Source organism: Aquila chrysaetos, chromosome 6, assembly GCF_900496995.4.
Source record: "Aquila chrysaetos chrysaetos chromosome 6, bAquChr1.4, whole genome shotgun sequence".
Taxonomy (NCBI): Eukaryota; Metazoa; Chordata; class Aves; order Accipitriformes; family Accipitridae; genus Aquila; species Aquila chrysaetos.
The window spans coordinates 2,360,335-2,376,995 of NC_044009.1; the positions used below are offsets into that span (position 1 = coordinate 2,360,335).

The 16,661-nt window shown below is 42.9% G+C and overlaps 1 protein-coding gene across 3 annotated transcripts in view; it reads right to left on the reverse strand.

Annotated features, from left to right (window-relative positions):
- SKI (SKI proto-oncogene) overlaps nt 1-16,661 on the reverse strand; it is a 148,127-nt gene that overhangs the window by 106,838 nt on the left and 24,628 nt on the right. Inside the window, exons 1-2 of one of the 3 annotated variants that reach the window (XM_030018920.2) lie at nt 13,682-14,573; nt 12,648-13,569 (exon numbers count right to left, since the gene is read on the reverse strand). In XM_030018920.2, the coding sequence (XP_029874780.1) occupies nt 12,648-13,559 (912 nt within the window). In that variant the 5' untranslated portion in view covers nt 13,560-13,569; nt 13,682-14,573. Of the gene's footprint in view, nt 1-12,647; nt 14,582-16,661 lie in introns of those variants that run through there. The other 2 variants (XM_030018919.1, XM_041124160.1) reach the window with 2 other exon arrangements.

Genomic DNA, 16,661 nt, shown 5'->3' on the forward strand with positions numbered 1-16,661 from the left:
AAATGAAAACAAAAAAAATCAAGCAACCTTTTCTTAGTTAAGAAATGTTTGAAACAGGATGCGTCTCCATATTTCTCTTCCATGAGACCTAATGCTTACTTTGTGACGTCGAAACTGTCTACAGCAATTAATTCTGACGTCACAGGGGATTATGATTTTGACTGAGGGAGTAAAAAAGTTCAAAGGGGGGGGGGGTGTCTCATTAGTAAAAGAGATTTTTTTCAATAAAAACCCCCACAAAAAAATAATACAGCAACTTCAATGTAAGGGTTTTCACATCTGTCAAGATGGGATCCAGCTGCTCTTTAAGAAGAACATGAATGAACAACCCTCTTGGAAACAAAGAAATATATGAAGTCTAGTGTGAATCTACTGAAATGAAATCAAGTTATACTAAGAGAAAACTGCACCAATAAATTAGCCCAGCTGAGGGCAAATTTGATAAATTTTTAGAAACCTAAATTATAAATTTGCATGTAAATTCATAACACTAGAACTTAAATGTAGGAACAGACTTCTGAAAAGATAACCTCCAATGAAATCCCATGAACTACTCAATTTTCACTTGTAAAAATCTCAGCAGAATTTAACCCTCAAATTATAACCAGTGAGGAAGAACTGGCTACATTTAGAAGCTATGACAAGCGATTTCCACTCTTAAGATACATTTTGATAAACTTGGACCAAGTCCATTGACTTCGCTGTAGTCAAACCACAAAGCAAAACGTTGCCTCAATGACCTTCCCTGAATTAAAGCAAGGCATTAGGTCCAATTATGACTATACTTCAGGGTCTGTTTCAAAGAAGCTCCTATTTCTTCCATTTACTTGAATCAAGTTCCTGGCACGGTATGCATGACAGCACAACTACGCTGATGTCAAGTGGATTACTCTTACTGCATACCAGGCAAAATAAACTGATTGAAGACCCTCAAGGTCTAGACCACAGAGTCATTTAAAACATTACCTCTTCTCTATAATGGTAAAAGTTAAACCTCATCTACGCATCTATAAATACATAAATATAACTCTGCACACTAAAGCAATTCAGTAACCTAACACAAGCTATGGCTGTTTACACAATACTCCGCAATGATACCAGGGGAAGATATTCCTGCTGTCAGCTTCCCCACATACTGTCTCCTCCGTTTGTGTTAGTATAGCTTCTCCTATAGCTACACTCAAACAGCTGAAGCTTTACAAACTAAACCAAAATCAAGTGAAACAAAGAGAACACTGCAATCCTTTCTTACCAATTTCTGTCTCATGGACTCATTTTGGTTTTTAAAGACTGGACTGTCCTCTGGTTCATAGAATTAGAAGCTGCTGTCAGAAAAAAAAAAACCTGAGTCAGTTGTGCAGCACAGCATGGAAACTACAGGTGGGGCAATAATCCATAGGCCGCTATTACTAGTAATCTGGCCAAAATATGAAACCACAGCTCATACTCCAGCTCCTTCCTACTCTTCCAGTGTAGTATGCATGTGTCCCCTAACTGGGAAAAATGTATGTAACATTTTTCATCCTGAGCTGCTAAGCTCAAAATAAAATAAAGCGAAGCGTGACGATCTGTACAAATGCAAATGTCCCAAATGCCAAGACTAACGTTTCTAAAACCTAATTCAACTCTTTCATTTCTTAGCTGCAGGCCGTTTACTGCCACTCCTTTTTTCCACCCAAACAAAAGACGAAAGGGATGACTCAAAGCAACTTGAATTTCAAGCTAAAGCCACAAAGCACTGAATGCCTGATCTTTAATATTAAACAGGTGTGCAGATGATATTCATTCAAGCCTCATCACGGCTAGGTTAATTGTTAAAAGAAACTGCAAAAAGACCAAATTTACTTAAAAGACACATGGATAAGTTAAACAACGCTATAAATAAAGATGCAAGTCATATGGTAAATACAAGCAAATAGTAGTTACAGCACTGCCAACTCCCTCTACTCCTTTTTCCCTCCGAATCACTGATTTTTCTTTTTTTTCCCTTTTCATTCACACAATTTTATATAATAAAATTATATAATAATTTTAAATACAAAATTATATAGTAATAAAAAATAAATTATAATTTTTTCCGCCAGAATTTATTAATATCACACACACAATCTTTGCTCGAGAATCAACAGGGCTAAAGAAGAGTGAATGAATCCATTATAAAAAAGATTTTCACATAAATATGTTTCTAGAAATTAAATTTTTAGAAAAGGAACTCCTAATTCACTGTGCTGAGGGCCAAGGCCTTTGAACGGTAGTTCTGCGTATCCACTGAATAGTCTAATAGAGCACTTTACACCACCTTCACCACTTATATCACTATCTACTGCTGAATATGGTCCAAAGATTACTTGGCTTCACCAGTTTTGCAAAAAACTACACTGTTGTGGCAAAAAAAGAAAAAGGCAAAAAGCCAAACAAAACTAAATCTTTGGATATATTAGTGCAAGGACTCATTGTATGGCATGTTTCTCATTAGTGAATGAATGGGAACAAAGAAGTATCAATAATGGACCCAATGCTGCAGTCTGTACGCTTTTGAATCTGATTTACTGCTCACAGCAGCTCTGCACCACTCTAGATACGTTTATTTCAAAGGAATATTTCTAAATCATACCAGCATGGGTGACATAATTCACACCCACTGAATAAACCGAAACTGCTAGTGGGGAGTTAAGAATGGTGAATTCTTTTTTTTTTTCTTGAATGACACTCCATTATCTTTCAACTCAGATAAGTTTTTCAACTGTGGAATAATGGTACTTTAGAAGAGCATGCTTAACATATAATTTCATGAGAAATTCTTAACAACGGAAGTGTAAATCTGAAATCCATTACATCAACAAAGGTTACTGAAATCAGACCACACTGTAGCCTTAATATTGTCTATTTTCTGCCTTTCTAGCCCATTACTCTGTATAAAAGCTATAAAACTTATTTTACTGCTATAAATATGTAAACCTGAAAAATCTCGAGGCTTTTTGGTTGGTTTATTTTGAAGACACTTGTCAAAAAAATACAGGACCTAGAGAAATTTTATAGAGGGGGTTTTAATTATTTAAAGTAATTCACTGCTTCTAATTGGTACTACTACAATCTCTGTTTTAGTAAGCAGCAGGATCCCCATGCAACCTGTATTTTTTAATACTCAGCAGAATTAATTTTGTTAGCTACATCCTGAAAACAGCACCTACAAGCATTATGCATGCAGTCTAACATACGCAGCACTCCAGTATTACATAATAATAGAAAAGAAAATTACTATCACGATCCCAATTCTGCCATCTGAACTGCATGGACAGCTCTTTAGATCTGTGCAGCTCCCCCACTGAAATTGATAAGGGTTGTGTGCATAGGTCAGCTGCCAGATTTTGGACTGCAGGATACAGTCACACAAATGCAGAAGTTCACATTTAAGCAAGAAGTTACTTTGGCCTCTTCAAGTTCAATAAACGCACTTGACTGCAGAGCTTTCTTCTCCTGTGTTAAGTGACCCAAACCAGCTTAATTTTGCTGAAAAGCAACAGGAAAGTTTTTGCTAAATGGTCAAAGAATACTAAACGCAGCATTACAGAAATATTTTAGACTCTCTTCACTGACAGAACTGGGAATCCTCACCATCTTTATCTTCTGTTTAATGGTAATAATGGCAATATTTTTCTTATAAAATGAGAAAATCTGAAGATTGAAAGAAAACAGGTGGTATTATTGCTGATTTTAACAGTACCACTGGCACATAACACTAATGCAGACATGCATTAAAAATTCCACAGACCCCCTCCCCAGGAGAGTGTCCAACTGAGTGCCTGGCTGATTCTACTTGGGCATGAAGAATCAGAGCCTGTAACACAGGTGATGTAGGAAGTGGAGGGGGTAGGGGACTTCATAAAAATGCAGGGTATGACAGTGAAAAGATAAGCAATGGTTTTTCTTTCAACCCTAACAGATGTTGTCCAATTAAGGATGCAAATAAATCACCCTCTGCATCGCGAGTCAGAAAACACATACATAAAAGCTTTCTAAATACATTTCGGTTTAAACTTGCATAATTCTCCCAGTGGAGAAATCATCTTCAACTTATGTAATCCTTAGAAAGAGACATTATTACATACAATTCTGTGCCACTAAGAAACAAGGAAGACACATCTCTAGAAGAGGTGCACCCACACACAATTAATTATATGGGTGTTGAGGGAACAGAGGGGAAAAGCTGTAACAGGGATGTGAAGACCAGACTCTGCTGTTTCCACAGAGACTGATCTGTAACCAAGCTCAAGGGGCTGCTCCCCTTTCACCAGCCAGAACTGTCTGTTATACTTAACCCAGACTTCCGAACACTTGATATCCTGTCTGCTATTTCAATGCCCTTACTCAATGTTTCAGACAGACATTACACAAACTGGCTGGTGAAAAGGGTTGAGAAACCAAGAAGCAATCCAAGTCAATGACCTTATTCTATAAAACGATACCATTGACTGAACAGAGGATGAAGAACAAAGCACAGGGGTACGTCTTCTGAATATAACGCTGAAATCTTCCATAGGAAAGGACAAGCACTAGGCTCTATCTTATTTTGTTAATGTTGCTGCTGTCTTTTAATCCTTAAAGCCTAAGCAATTCTTGTGCTTCCAGTGCAACTGATTCTCATACCAAAACAGAAACAGCTTTAATTAAAACCAAAAACAAACAAAAAACCCAACAGAAAACCAAACATAAAAGTCACATTTTCTACAAAGCATGTGCAAAGGTAACTGTACATAAATCAATAAACAACAAAGCCAGAAACCGAGTTATTGATTAGCTCTTTTGCTGTTTATCTCCAGTATACAGAATGATGCTGCAATTTTTACACAGAATCTCTATCCTATGTACGTTTTCCCTGACTTTTTAAATAAGACTGTTAAAATAAGTAAAGACTACTTAACACGAGTAAGGGTGGCAGAACCTGTCTCATCTAACAGAACGTATGACTATGCAGCTTATCAGGTTGTTTTAATATGCATCCACTGCTTGGAGAAGCCCAATTTTATGTGATAGCAACCAAACCACAGATGGAGCCAATGATAAGAGCTCTACACATGGGAATTCCCATTGGCTTCCGGAAGAGTTCTGTCCATGAAACACTGACAGGATCAGAGCCTGAATTTGTATCAGTGTTTTTGTTACCTCATCCAACCAGAAGTCAAAGCAAAATAATTAGCTCAGTGCAGAGGGGCCAATGTCTATCAGCCAGCAGGCTTGCCCAATACCAACAAAATAGGCACACTCAAAGAACTGCACTGTACCTGGTACAATTCTGAGGCCAAGTTTATGGTCCTTGAATTTGCATCAGAAAAAAGGGCTGGCCCTTATCCCAACTTTAGACATATTCCCTCATCAGTAAAAATAAATAAATAAATAAATAAATAATTGACCAATCCTCAACACAGGAACAAAAAATCCCACCCTGTTAGATATCTTGCATGTACCAACCAGCAGACAAAATCCTTTCAGTCTGAAGCCAGCTCCCAGTTGCAGAAACTATTGCCCCATCCAGTAAGATCTGTCACGATCAGAGCACCATCAAACGTCTATGAAACCAAAACCTCATTAATAAGCAAAATGAAAATACTGCAGTAGCAGAACTACAGGTTCTGCTGTCAGCTTTAGCACAGTCCTGTAAATGCCAGGTAAGGCCACCAGCTTAGTGAAGCTACTTTGTCTCAACACCGGTATATCCTGGTTCAGAATCTGTCCCTCTATTCTATGACTGCAAGTACTGCCAGTCAACACACAGGAAGAAGTCTGATACATATACAAGTCTTCTGTGGTTTGTGGGTGAACTGGTTCCAATTACTGTGTCAGCTGATTGCTTGAGTGAGAACTGCAGAACTAGCCCCAAAGCCCCAAACCTTCAAATTAACCTCATATGTTCCAGAAGATATGGGAACAGGTGATTTCAGTAATAACCTGAGTTTGAATCTCTACACTGACAATGAAATGTAAAAGACATACAAGACTACACAAGGCATAAATGAGGAAGGTAAGGGATCAGAGCACATCTTTTCAGAACAAACTTGCTTCTCTGTAATTATTTTCCAAGAACACATACCGGCTGTATGAGACACAGAGAGTGGAACAGCATTTTAAAAAGTGGTGCAGATTTATTAATGTATATTACCTAGATTCAGAAAACATATGCCAACAAACTAGATATTATTTAATAAAATGTATCATTAACACACATAGTATAATTGACACATTTAAAACAAAAACACACTACATTACTACATTTTAAAGTAATGCTTCCTGTACATGAAGATCAATTTGAATTAAGTGCTCTATGGCCACTCAGCTAAAATAGATTAGCCTAGTAATTGACAGTATTATATCGATAGATTCTCTACAATTCAGTCTGTTGGTTTTGTCTAAGCTCTAATTTCTTTCCAAGAAGCCCCTGTTGGATTTAGTGCAACTGTTTCATAACAGTTCCCTCTAAATAAGAGTTAACAGTGTCAAGGTCAAAGTTTGCTTTTTTTAAAAAAAAAAAAAAAGTGAGAATTAAAAGATTTTCTGGGTCTAAGCACTGTGCACATTGAAACACAATTCTTTGTGCGATGGCAAAGCAGTTTGGCCAGCTAAGCCAGCAATGTAAGCTCCAATCATCAGTTATCACCAGTAATAGGACAACCGGCCCACTCCTTGCTGTAGTCAGTACCCTTGAAACCCCTTAACTTTGGCAAAATAACTTTGCTAACAGAAGACAATAACATGAGTTTTCAATAAGAATGGACAATGCATCTCTTTAGATACCCAAATCTTGCTCAGGCTCAACCACCTAGATGTAGCCCCAAAGTTCCCCCTGTTCTAGCAGTGTTGAGAATAAAGGAAGGTGTAGATAAGGTACAAGTGGCTGCCAGAATTTTAACCGCTGCATTGTCTAGACATGCTCCGAGCAGCCTCATACAGACGCCTCCAGTTGCTTTTACAACACTGATCTAAATGCGCCTCTCAGCAAGTGAAAACACACCCTCATTGGTCAGTCAGCTCAAGCTAGTGATAAGCATGTTCATATCCTGGCAGAGAGACCAGGTGTTAGGCTCCTAGCACATCCAAAAAATAAACTGTGTTTACGTGCATCTTCAAAGCATGCTACTGTTTGGGCAGAACATACGCCCAAGCCCGAAACCACAGAAATGGAGAGGCAAGCAAGACAGCCCAGACAATGAAGGGAGAGGCAGATGTTTAAATATTTTAGGCAGTGATTTTCAAAAGAAGAGATTGCATATAATTCCCTCCCTAATTCAAGAGGACTAAATTCAGGAACTTAGGAACTCTTCTGGGGCAACAGAGAGCCATAGTTGACTCAACATCATTAGATCATTATTCGCAGCATATTCTTTGTCTAACACACATGCACGTACCTGCTTCTTTGTTCTCGATCTACAACATCTATAAAGCTGTTTGCACGCTTGGGAAAAAAACGCTGACGTCTGCTTAAACACTGACACCTCCTCAGGTACACAGGATTTTGTTTAAGTATGGTATCGTTTTTGAAGTTCAACTTTTAAGCTGTAAAAGGATTCTGAACTAAACTACTGCCTCAAGACTTCAACATTTTTGTTTTAGGGACTTCAAAATTTTTACTGGAGAATCTCTAATATAATTCTTGAACATCAGGTAAGAGAACAAATTACTTCACTGCTCCATGGAAAAAACAATTGAACCCTCAGTTCTTAGACAAATTTTTCCAAGAGTATTTATCAAGTCAGTTTGTACCAAAATAATAAATCCATCCAGCTGTCGGAACACTACTGCCTGTGAATAAAATCAGAATCTCTCTGCTTATACCTACCATAGGATATATAAACTATTAACAAATAAAGAAGGTTACTACTGCCACGAGGCAGGACTTTAGGATAGAGAAAGATACGCATTCTAGCTCTACTACTGCAGCATTTCAAGTGGTCAAAAAGCACAGCACAGCAACCATTGTGCAGCACCTAAAAGTCCACAGCTACCCTACAACTCAGTCAGTACTGCACTATTTCACTTTCAGCGATTTTTGTTCTTTGATTTGGCTGCACACTTGACCTGGCTAAACCTTACTCCAGCTGAGAAAGCTGCATGTTGTGGCAGCACTGGGTTGGTAGGCATTGTGAAATAAAGTGGGAGGCCTTATGTGCTCATTTGTGTGTCAGTACCCAGAATGCTGCTTCTAGCTTCCAGCTACTTCACAGAAGTGCTGCTGGGACTTGAACCGTGGGAACACTGCAGTGCTAGCATGTGTGGGTGTGTTCACACGTGTGCAAGGAAAGCTCTCTTATTCTCTTAATGTCTGATCACATACAGTTTTGCTAAAAGTACAGATGTCTGGCACACAGGTAGGAAATATGAAAGCACTGTCAAACGTTGCTCAGTTCAATATTTAAAAAAGAAAAAAAGGGTTCAAAAGAGACAAGAGTCGAACCCACCCTCCTTTACTGGAAATAGCAACCAACAAAGCCTTCAGGCCTGCTTTTTGAACTAATTCAATCATAGAGGAGGCATACTGATGTTAAAAAAGCAGAGAGCTGTCTGTCACACAGACGGGGAAAGAGAGCGTGAGAGACACACCAAGGCCGTTATCTATACCAGCAAGTGAACACGTAACATGCACCAGCTGCTGAGCTCAAGAAAAAGGCTTTGGCACTGATGATGGATTTCTAGGACCCTGTTTTGCAACCCTGTCAGGTTATTCACATTTTAAATTTCTAGAAATACCCCAGAATGTAATGGTTGTGCTCCATGTCAGTAACGGTGGATGAAAAGAGAGACAGGTAGGGAAATAGGATACCAGCTCAAGTAAAAGCCAGGTTGGTGCATGGAGACTCTCAAAGACCAGAGAGCAAACAAAGCAGAAAAAAAAACATGCACGAGCATGCAAGAAGGTAGAAAACCCAGTAACGGATACAAACAGAGGAAAATGGAGAAGTTATCACATGGCTCAAGAAAAGACAGAGCTGTGGGAAGTGAAGGAGCTTATGGGAGGTCAGTCACTCATCCAAGGATGAACAGGGAGAATATTTAAAAAAAAAAAAAAAAAAAAAAAATCAAAATGTTATAAGAGGGTAAGGGAAGTGGCTGAGGCCTCTATGGTTCCTGCTCTAGTGGGGGCTCCAGCTGTCACAACTCCCTCCCATTTTTGGTTAAGACCCTTCGCTGACTTCATACACATCTAGACAAAAGATTCTTCTGCAAGTGGCAAGACCAGGCAACATGCATTTTGTTCAACCAACCAGGCTGACTGAGGGACAATGTATCTGCATCTATGTATCCATCTCTTGATAAAGACAGATAGATATGCACAATGGATACTTGATGCATATAGAAATATATGTTGGGAATGAAGTATCTAGGTAAAGCTATGCCTTGTAGCAATGGTTTAAAACTACACCAAGGAAAAAAAAAAAGAAAAAAAAAAAAAAGACGGGAAAAAAGGCAGTTTTGCCAGTACGCTGAATCTGCAACAGGGGCTTGTGCCAACCCAGCTCCTCCATTTAAGTCAGACCCTTAAAAGGCAGAGCTGTGCTGGCAGAAATCTACATACCTCATCACATAAACCTCATGAAGACACATAAAAAGGTCAAAAAACTCACTGCTGCTTAAACAGCTTAAAAATGGTCATATATATTCCATGCTACCAACATACTAACAGAGCCCCAGGGAAAACACAACACACAAAGCAATGTGTACGTACACACACACGTAAATAAATAAATTGGGAAACTGATAAAAAGCCCACTCTTAAAAGTAGAAGACCAAATATCTGACACAGCAGATTACGGCACACAACACACACAAACACCTCTGTATAAAATAGAACAAAGCAATGCAGAGATCTACATCAAAAAGGAAGACCACCACAAAGACACATATGCTTCACCCTTTCATCCACAGAGACAGACATACACACAGAGAGACCAACAGACACACAAACCCCACACAGACTGACAGTAATTAACACAAACACACAGACACAGGCATGGGACCATCCTTGCATTTCCTTACTAGGCATCTAAACTTTACTCCAGTGTTACTTGCCCCTGGCCACAGTCTACCAGTCTTAGAGCCTGATTAAATCTCACCATAATTATCTGCACACACTGCTACAACACAAATGACCTTAGCATATGATATCCGTTGGCTAAGCCCAATGGAAAAAGACTTCAGAAAAAGGAAGGATAAGCGCACAAAACTCTGCCAGCACTGTCAGGGTCTCAAGACTGCACCACATTAATAGGAGAGCCCTGAAAACAGCTCAAAAGCCTTGAAACTTAAGCCCAGGTCTGCATAGGATGTATGATAAAGCGTTCTTTTTTCTCTACCCCATCATCTGAGCACACACCACTCTGTTCTTCCCCGTCAAGCTCCTTGCCACCTCCCAAATGAACCTATGCAGGAGACTTAACATTTTATGATGACGGATTTTTGGCAAAATTTCTGAGAAATAGATGGCCACAATTTCCTTACATAATTTCTGGAGTCCACTATCAGGTATCCTGTATTCACTCTGCAAGAAGTGCTGCGTTGCATGCAGATTTTGGAGGGCAGGGGAAGAGTGCTTGCCATGTTCTGAACTAGGACCTAGTAACGGGTCACCAAAGTCAGGCAAACGCAAGATTTAATAGTTGTTTCTTGTTCTCCACCTGCAACCTCACCTGGGGCATTGGATAAATCGTACAACTGAATAGAATGCCATAAAAGCCTCATAAGAAAAGGAAAGCACACCTCTACTAACATACATTTTAATCAAACTCTGGAAGTGACCGCGCTAGGGAAACAGTACCTTTCTGCACAAGAATGTAGAGATTTCTCAATTTTGCTTCCCAAACAAAGCATGCCCTAGAAAATTCATTTCCTAACATGAAAAATGCCTCCACTTTCAAAGCCCTATTCTCCTCTCGCAGACATTCATATACATCTATCCCACCACTCCATCTTAGCACATGACTGACGGAGAATAGACAAGCCATTAAAAACACATCCACCTCCAACCACGGAGATAATGTGGCTCATTACAGCCTAGCTTTGTCACAGCGGTTCTGACACTCAAGCGGGAGGAAAAGGAGGGGTGAGGACAAGAATTGAAACAGGGGCTAAACATAAGACCAGGAGAGAAACTGGAACTTGAACGAGTGAGACTCTACTCCTCAATCAAAAAAAGGAGAGGCCAACCAAAAGAGTTAACTAGGCCTCTTAGGCTAGCTGTAGGAATTACTGCATTGTTTGCGCAGGATATTTTAAAACCCCCGGGTTTTGTTTGGGCATTTTTGTTGCGTTTTTTATAAATAAAAGCCCTATTTAAGTCTGAGTGCATGTCTGCCCCCTTAAACAGGTATTTGGTAAGGTAATTAAGAATTTTACTGAACATTCTCAGTGGGCTTTAAACGTTGCTTCTCTTTTTGAGGCTTGTGTCATTGCCCTTCCACTCCAGATACATAAAACCGAAGAAAAGTTCGGAAATCTCTGGCAGATGAGGCAGAATCCAACCAACAAACCTGCAGCATAAAACTCAATAGGCAAGAGTTTCCTTTAACCTTATATTGGGGGGGAAGGAGCGGAAAGCGAATTGCTCATCCCACAGCCAATTGCACCATCGCCAGCTAGCCAGACATCCTGGTGTCTGTAAGCAAGTCCTCAAGGCCTTGTGGCACTGCTGCCCATTGATCAGGACTGGTGCCAGATGCCAAGGCAGCCTCCCACCCACACACCAGGGATTCTGGGATCTAAAGGCAGCTCAGACTGAAAGAAAAACAAAGGACACCTAAAAAAAATGTGCTTTAGCTGTCTGGCTCAGCACGGCATGGCATACCTTAAGAAGCTGCTGCAGCTGGCCCTAGACAGATTCGTTTACTGAATGTACACATAATCCAATATACAAAAGCCTGTCTGGTGGGGAGACTCAGACTCCACAGGGATACTCTAAGAGCAGTAAAGCATCTCCATTCACGTTCCGCACACTTAATCTGAACACCAGTAACCTGCATTACTGTCAGGATTTTTTCTTAGCACACATTTTATTTCAATACAAGCATTTAGACAATTTCGCCCCCACCTCCATCCCTGGCGGCATGCAGTTGATCAGAAAATTGTATATATTTGCGTCTGGAGCGATCAGTAACTTACTTTTTTCTGGCTTCTGCCTTGCCTTGAGCCCTAACTGAAGCTCTTAAGACCCAAAATCACATACTTCCTGCTGAAGTCTGGGATAGCATGATGGGTTTCAAAGACCAGGTTCCATGTATAGTAAGATATGCAAACACACATATGTAATTTAAACAAACTCCAACCTGGTCTAGTGGAATGCGTCCTTGCCCTCGGCGGGGGGGGGGGGGGTGGGGGGGGGGGGGGGTGGAACTAGACGATCTTTAAGGTCCCTTCTAACCCAAACCATTCTATGATTCTATACCGTGTTCAGAACACAACCAGAGAAAAAAAGGTGCCATCTCGAACACTGCTCGTCTACATTAACACGTGGTGAGAATTAAGAACATGATTAGACTGCTAAATGACTCAAAGGAAAAGCAGCTGGTAACAAATTGAGTAGGTCAATAGATGTTACCGAAATTATAGAAAATCCCTTTTCTCCTTCTCCCCCCACCCCCTTTAGAATCAAGGGCATCACTTACCCTGGGGGCTTTCCTCTTGTATTTGTTGTTATAGTCAAATTTTTCTTTCATTTCATCTAAGAGCTGGCCCAGTCTAGCTTTCTCCTCTTTCCCAGTGTAATCCTGGCTGAGGAGGATATAGGATCTCCAGTTTGCGGAGTCAAAGCCCCAGTGGCAAGTCCTGTTTTCCAGCGATTTGTGAGAGTGGACCACAAATTTGTGAGGTGGGTACATAAGCCTGCAGTCCAAGCACTGGATGCAGGCTGCGCTGGGGTTACTGTAAAGCTCTGGCACCAAGAGTCCCTTACACTTCCCAAAGCACTCATGATACACCTTGAAGCTCTTCTCTGTAAGCTCCAGCTCAATTGTGCTAGAGAATTCCTTCTTGCAGTGGGGAGGATAGGTGCCACCATAAAGCAAGGCGTTACAAAGCCTCTCAGCATCAGTTTTAGTGATGAGCCCGCAGGAAGGAGCAGAAAAGGGCAGGATGCCCATGACTTTGAGGATTTCCAGCTGGTCAGCAGTGCACCTGGAGCAGTAAATATGTAGCTCATCACACACCGAATTAATCTGCTGCAGGGAGAAGTCCCTGAGCACCGAGTTCAGGATCTGGGGCAAGCAAAGCCGCTTTTCTCCACCCACCACGAAGCAGGAGATGGTTTCCCCTTCCAGGATGGTCTCGCACCTCTCTGTTGATCTGTCCGAGGGCATGAAGAAGGGACCAGGCATTACCGGCGGAGGCTGGATAGGGGGCAGATGCAGTACAGGTTCTGCTGGGTCTTTGCCATTGTCTTTCTTGTACATCTCCTGTGCCCATCGTGCTGAGAAAGCAGCAGGGCCACCCAGGGAGCTCATAGAGCTCAGATGAAACTGTTCCAAGGTCTTCTGCAGTCCTGGATGAGGCTGGAAGCTGCTTCTACTTACAGTCTCCATTTTTTAGTTTCTATTCCCAAAACAAACAACAAAAATCCCCAGTTATCTTCCACTCTGGTACAAATCCACTTAAGGGATTTTTTTTTTAAGAAAAAAATTATGAACAAAATAGAACAACCCACCCTTGTTTTTTTTTTTCCTTCCCACTCAGGTTTAACAATCCACTAACGAATAGGAAATAAATCCTTTTGTATGCGTGTCTCTCTCTTCTGTCTTTTCTGGTGGTTCGTTACAATTTCAAAATCTCCAAGTCTCCAAGCTGCCCCGATGGAGCACAGAGTCACGGCAAAAAGAGGTCTTCATCCGAGCACTCACCCCCTCAGCCAACCCCCCAGGCAAACCAATCCCGCCTCCCACACCTCCACCACACACACACACACACACACACACACACACACTCACTCACTCACACACACACACACACGCACACGCCACCCACAGAAATACAAAAAGTCTGTGCCACGCTCCGAGCACCAGGGGCTCAAATATGTTCTGGCGGCTGCTGCTTCTCTGCAGTAATCACCCTTCTGTCCATATCCACCGAAAAGAAGGCGCGGGGGAGGAAAGTAAAAAGCAGGAGGAGGAAGAAAGCTTGGTCTGTGGAAGGGAACAACGCAGAAGAAAAGGCCCAAATCTCTGGCACTTCCAAAACGGCGCGGGGGCTTCGGACGGGCAATAAGCAGGCTCCCTTCGCCCTCGTGGTCCCTCAGCTTGATCTGGGAGGACTCCTCGTCTCTCGGTTCGCCTTTCTTCCCTTATTTCTCTCGGTCTTCTCGCCGTGCCGTGGGGAGCCGCGGTAACAGAGCGCACATCCTCCCAGCTCCTCTTTCCAGCAGAGACTGAGAGTGCCTGAGAGCTGAGCTAATGCAGGCTGGCTCAGCCTCCCTCACTCCTCCTCCTCCTCCCCCCGCTCTGTTTGTTGGTGTCTGCCTCAGTCATTGAATCCCAGCCAAGAATGTGACCAACTCCCCAGGCCGGGCTCTTCCAGGAACAGCGGCCGCCTCCCCCCTCCGCTCTGCGCTGAGCTTCTGCACAGGCAGGCGCGCAGCACAGCCCCGGGCGGCAGCGCCGGGGAGGGAGGGTAAACTGCTGGGTTCACAGACCGCCGCGCCGCGAAGGAGGGGCGGTAGGGCGAGGGCTTTTTCCTCTCGCCGCTTGCTTTCTGGACAGCGGTAGAAAGGGAACAAGCGAAAACGCGCCTGCCTCACGCTCGCACGCACACAAAGTGCAAGCACCCCACAGGAAAAAAAAAACAAACCAAAACCAAACACGTCCGTCGCCAAACCCGCTTACAGTTCAACTTTGAGCACACGCCCCTCTCTACGAGCAGAAATCGCAGGCGTACGGACACGACTGAGGGCCGAAAACGGCACCCGTCCCGCTAGCACATCCTCGGACGCCCGACGTGGCGAGCCGCGCACCGAATGTACCCAGCGCTGCGTGCACACGCGTTGCCTGCTCTCCACACGCATGTCACACGCCCCGCTCACATGCGACGCCTCTGCGCGCTTAACACGTGGAAGGAGCGTGAGGAGCGACTGCAGCCCGGCCGTGCGGCAGGCAGGGGAGCTGCCCCAGCCCTCCCTGGAAGTAGTCAGGCAAGGGAAAAAACACACGTCTGTCGCAAAGACGGGCAAGTCGCCATCTCCACCTCAACGCCAGGCGACCGGGGCGGGGGGGGGGGGGGGGGGGGTGGCCGAGGGCGGCGGGCACGGGGACCGCGCGGCGCGGCAGCCCCGGAGACGAGCGCCCTCTACCGAGCGAGGTGCGGCGCGGCGGCGGCTCGGAGCCGAGGAGCCGGCCCCGCGCGGCCGGGGAGCGCTGCGGGCGGAGGGCCGGCGGCCGCTGCGAAGTTCATTAGGATTTTATTACTCGGATCGGGAACGAGGTGCTCTCTAGGCTCTCTTAGTATCGCATTTCAAAGCAAAAAAAAAAAAAAAAAAAAAAAAAGAAATTGGCTTCTCCCTTTTTTCCACGGGCTAGAATCCTAAAAAATATTTCAACCGGCGCTGAGTACGAACGTAAGAAACAAGCTTGAAAGGTTACGTCTGTTATCTCCGAACTCTGTCCGCTGTGCCTGCCAAAAAAAGCCTGGAGAGCAGTTTCACACCAATACAGTTGTTAAAATATTATTCCTAATGCAACAGTGACGTAAAGCACTACGCATAGTATGGAATCCTGCTACACTGAGTGGCACAGAACTTTCGCGTTCGGATCGTGTCCTCTGAAAGAGTTTACCATTACAGTGTAAGAGCAGAAAAAATGGGTAGATCAGGGCAAAAGAGGAGGAACAAGCAGACAAATACCCCAACACTGTTTCAAGGAGCACGCAGAAAACAAAAAGGTTGTGATTTACTCAGAATCAATGTCACAGGGCAGGGAACAGAGCAAGCTCTCGTATTTTATTTGTATTTTTATACTCTGAAACCCCAGTCAGAGTAAAGGAAAGAGGTGCCACAGAGTTGCAAAAGAGTTTTGACCATGCAACTAAATCAGCATCTCTCCAGAGGAACCCACTCTCACATACCCAACCTAGACATCAAGCCTTAAAGGGGAGTTTGGAGAAGGCAAGAACCAAACGCATTGATCCAAGTCATCAGTTATGTCTTCATGTGCTGGGAGAAGACACTTAGAGACTCTTTACCAAACTGCTTTATTGCAGAAAGCTGTTGGTGGCAGGAAGTACCCTTTCAGTTTCTGTCTATACAACGCACCGCACATGGACTTACTGATCCACGAGTGGAATTTTTAGGCATTACCGCAATACCAAGGTCTAAAGATGTGATCTAACAAATCTAGGCCATACAGTCCTTGTTGATTCCTGATGCTAAAGAGGTTACCACGTTAAGAGAAAGCAGGGCTAGGAATATTCTTCACTGAGTAATAGGGGTATCTAAAAGGCTTTAATTGAGAAGAATTTTCAATAATATTCTCCAGTGGCACCTTTTGATAACATGACGGACATCTATGACGTTCCATCCATTCCATCATTTCCAAACCAAAGGGTGTGCTTTCTTGGAAAAAAAACCCTTCCCACCATTCAGCCTCGTCTCAGAAAAGTTCTGACTACGACAAGGGAGAAGTACCGGCTACACAATGAAG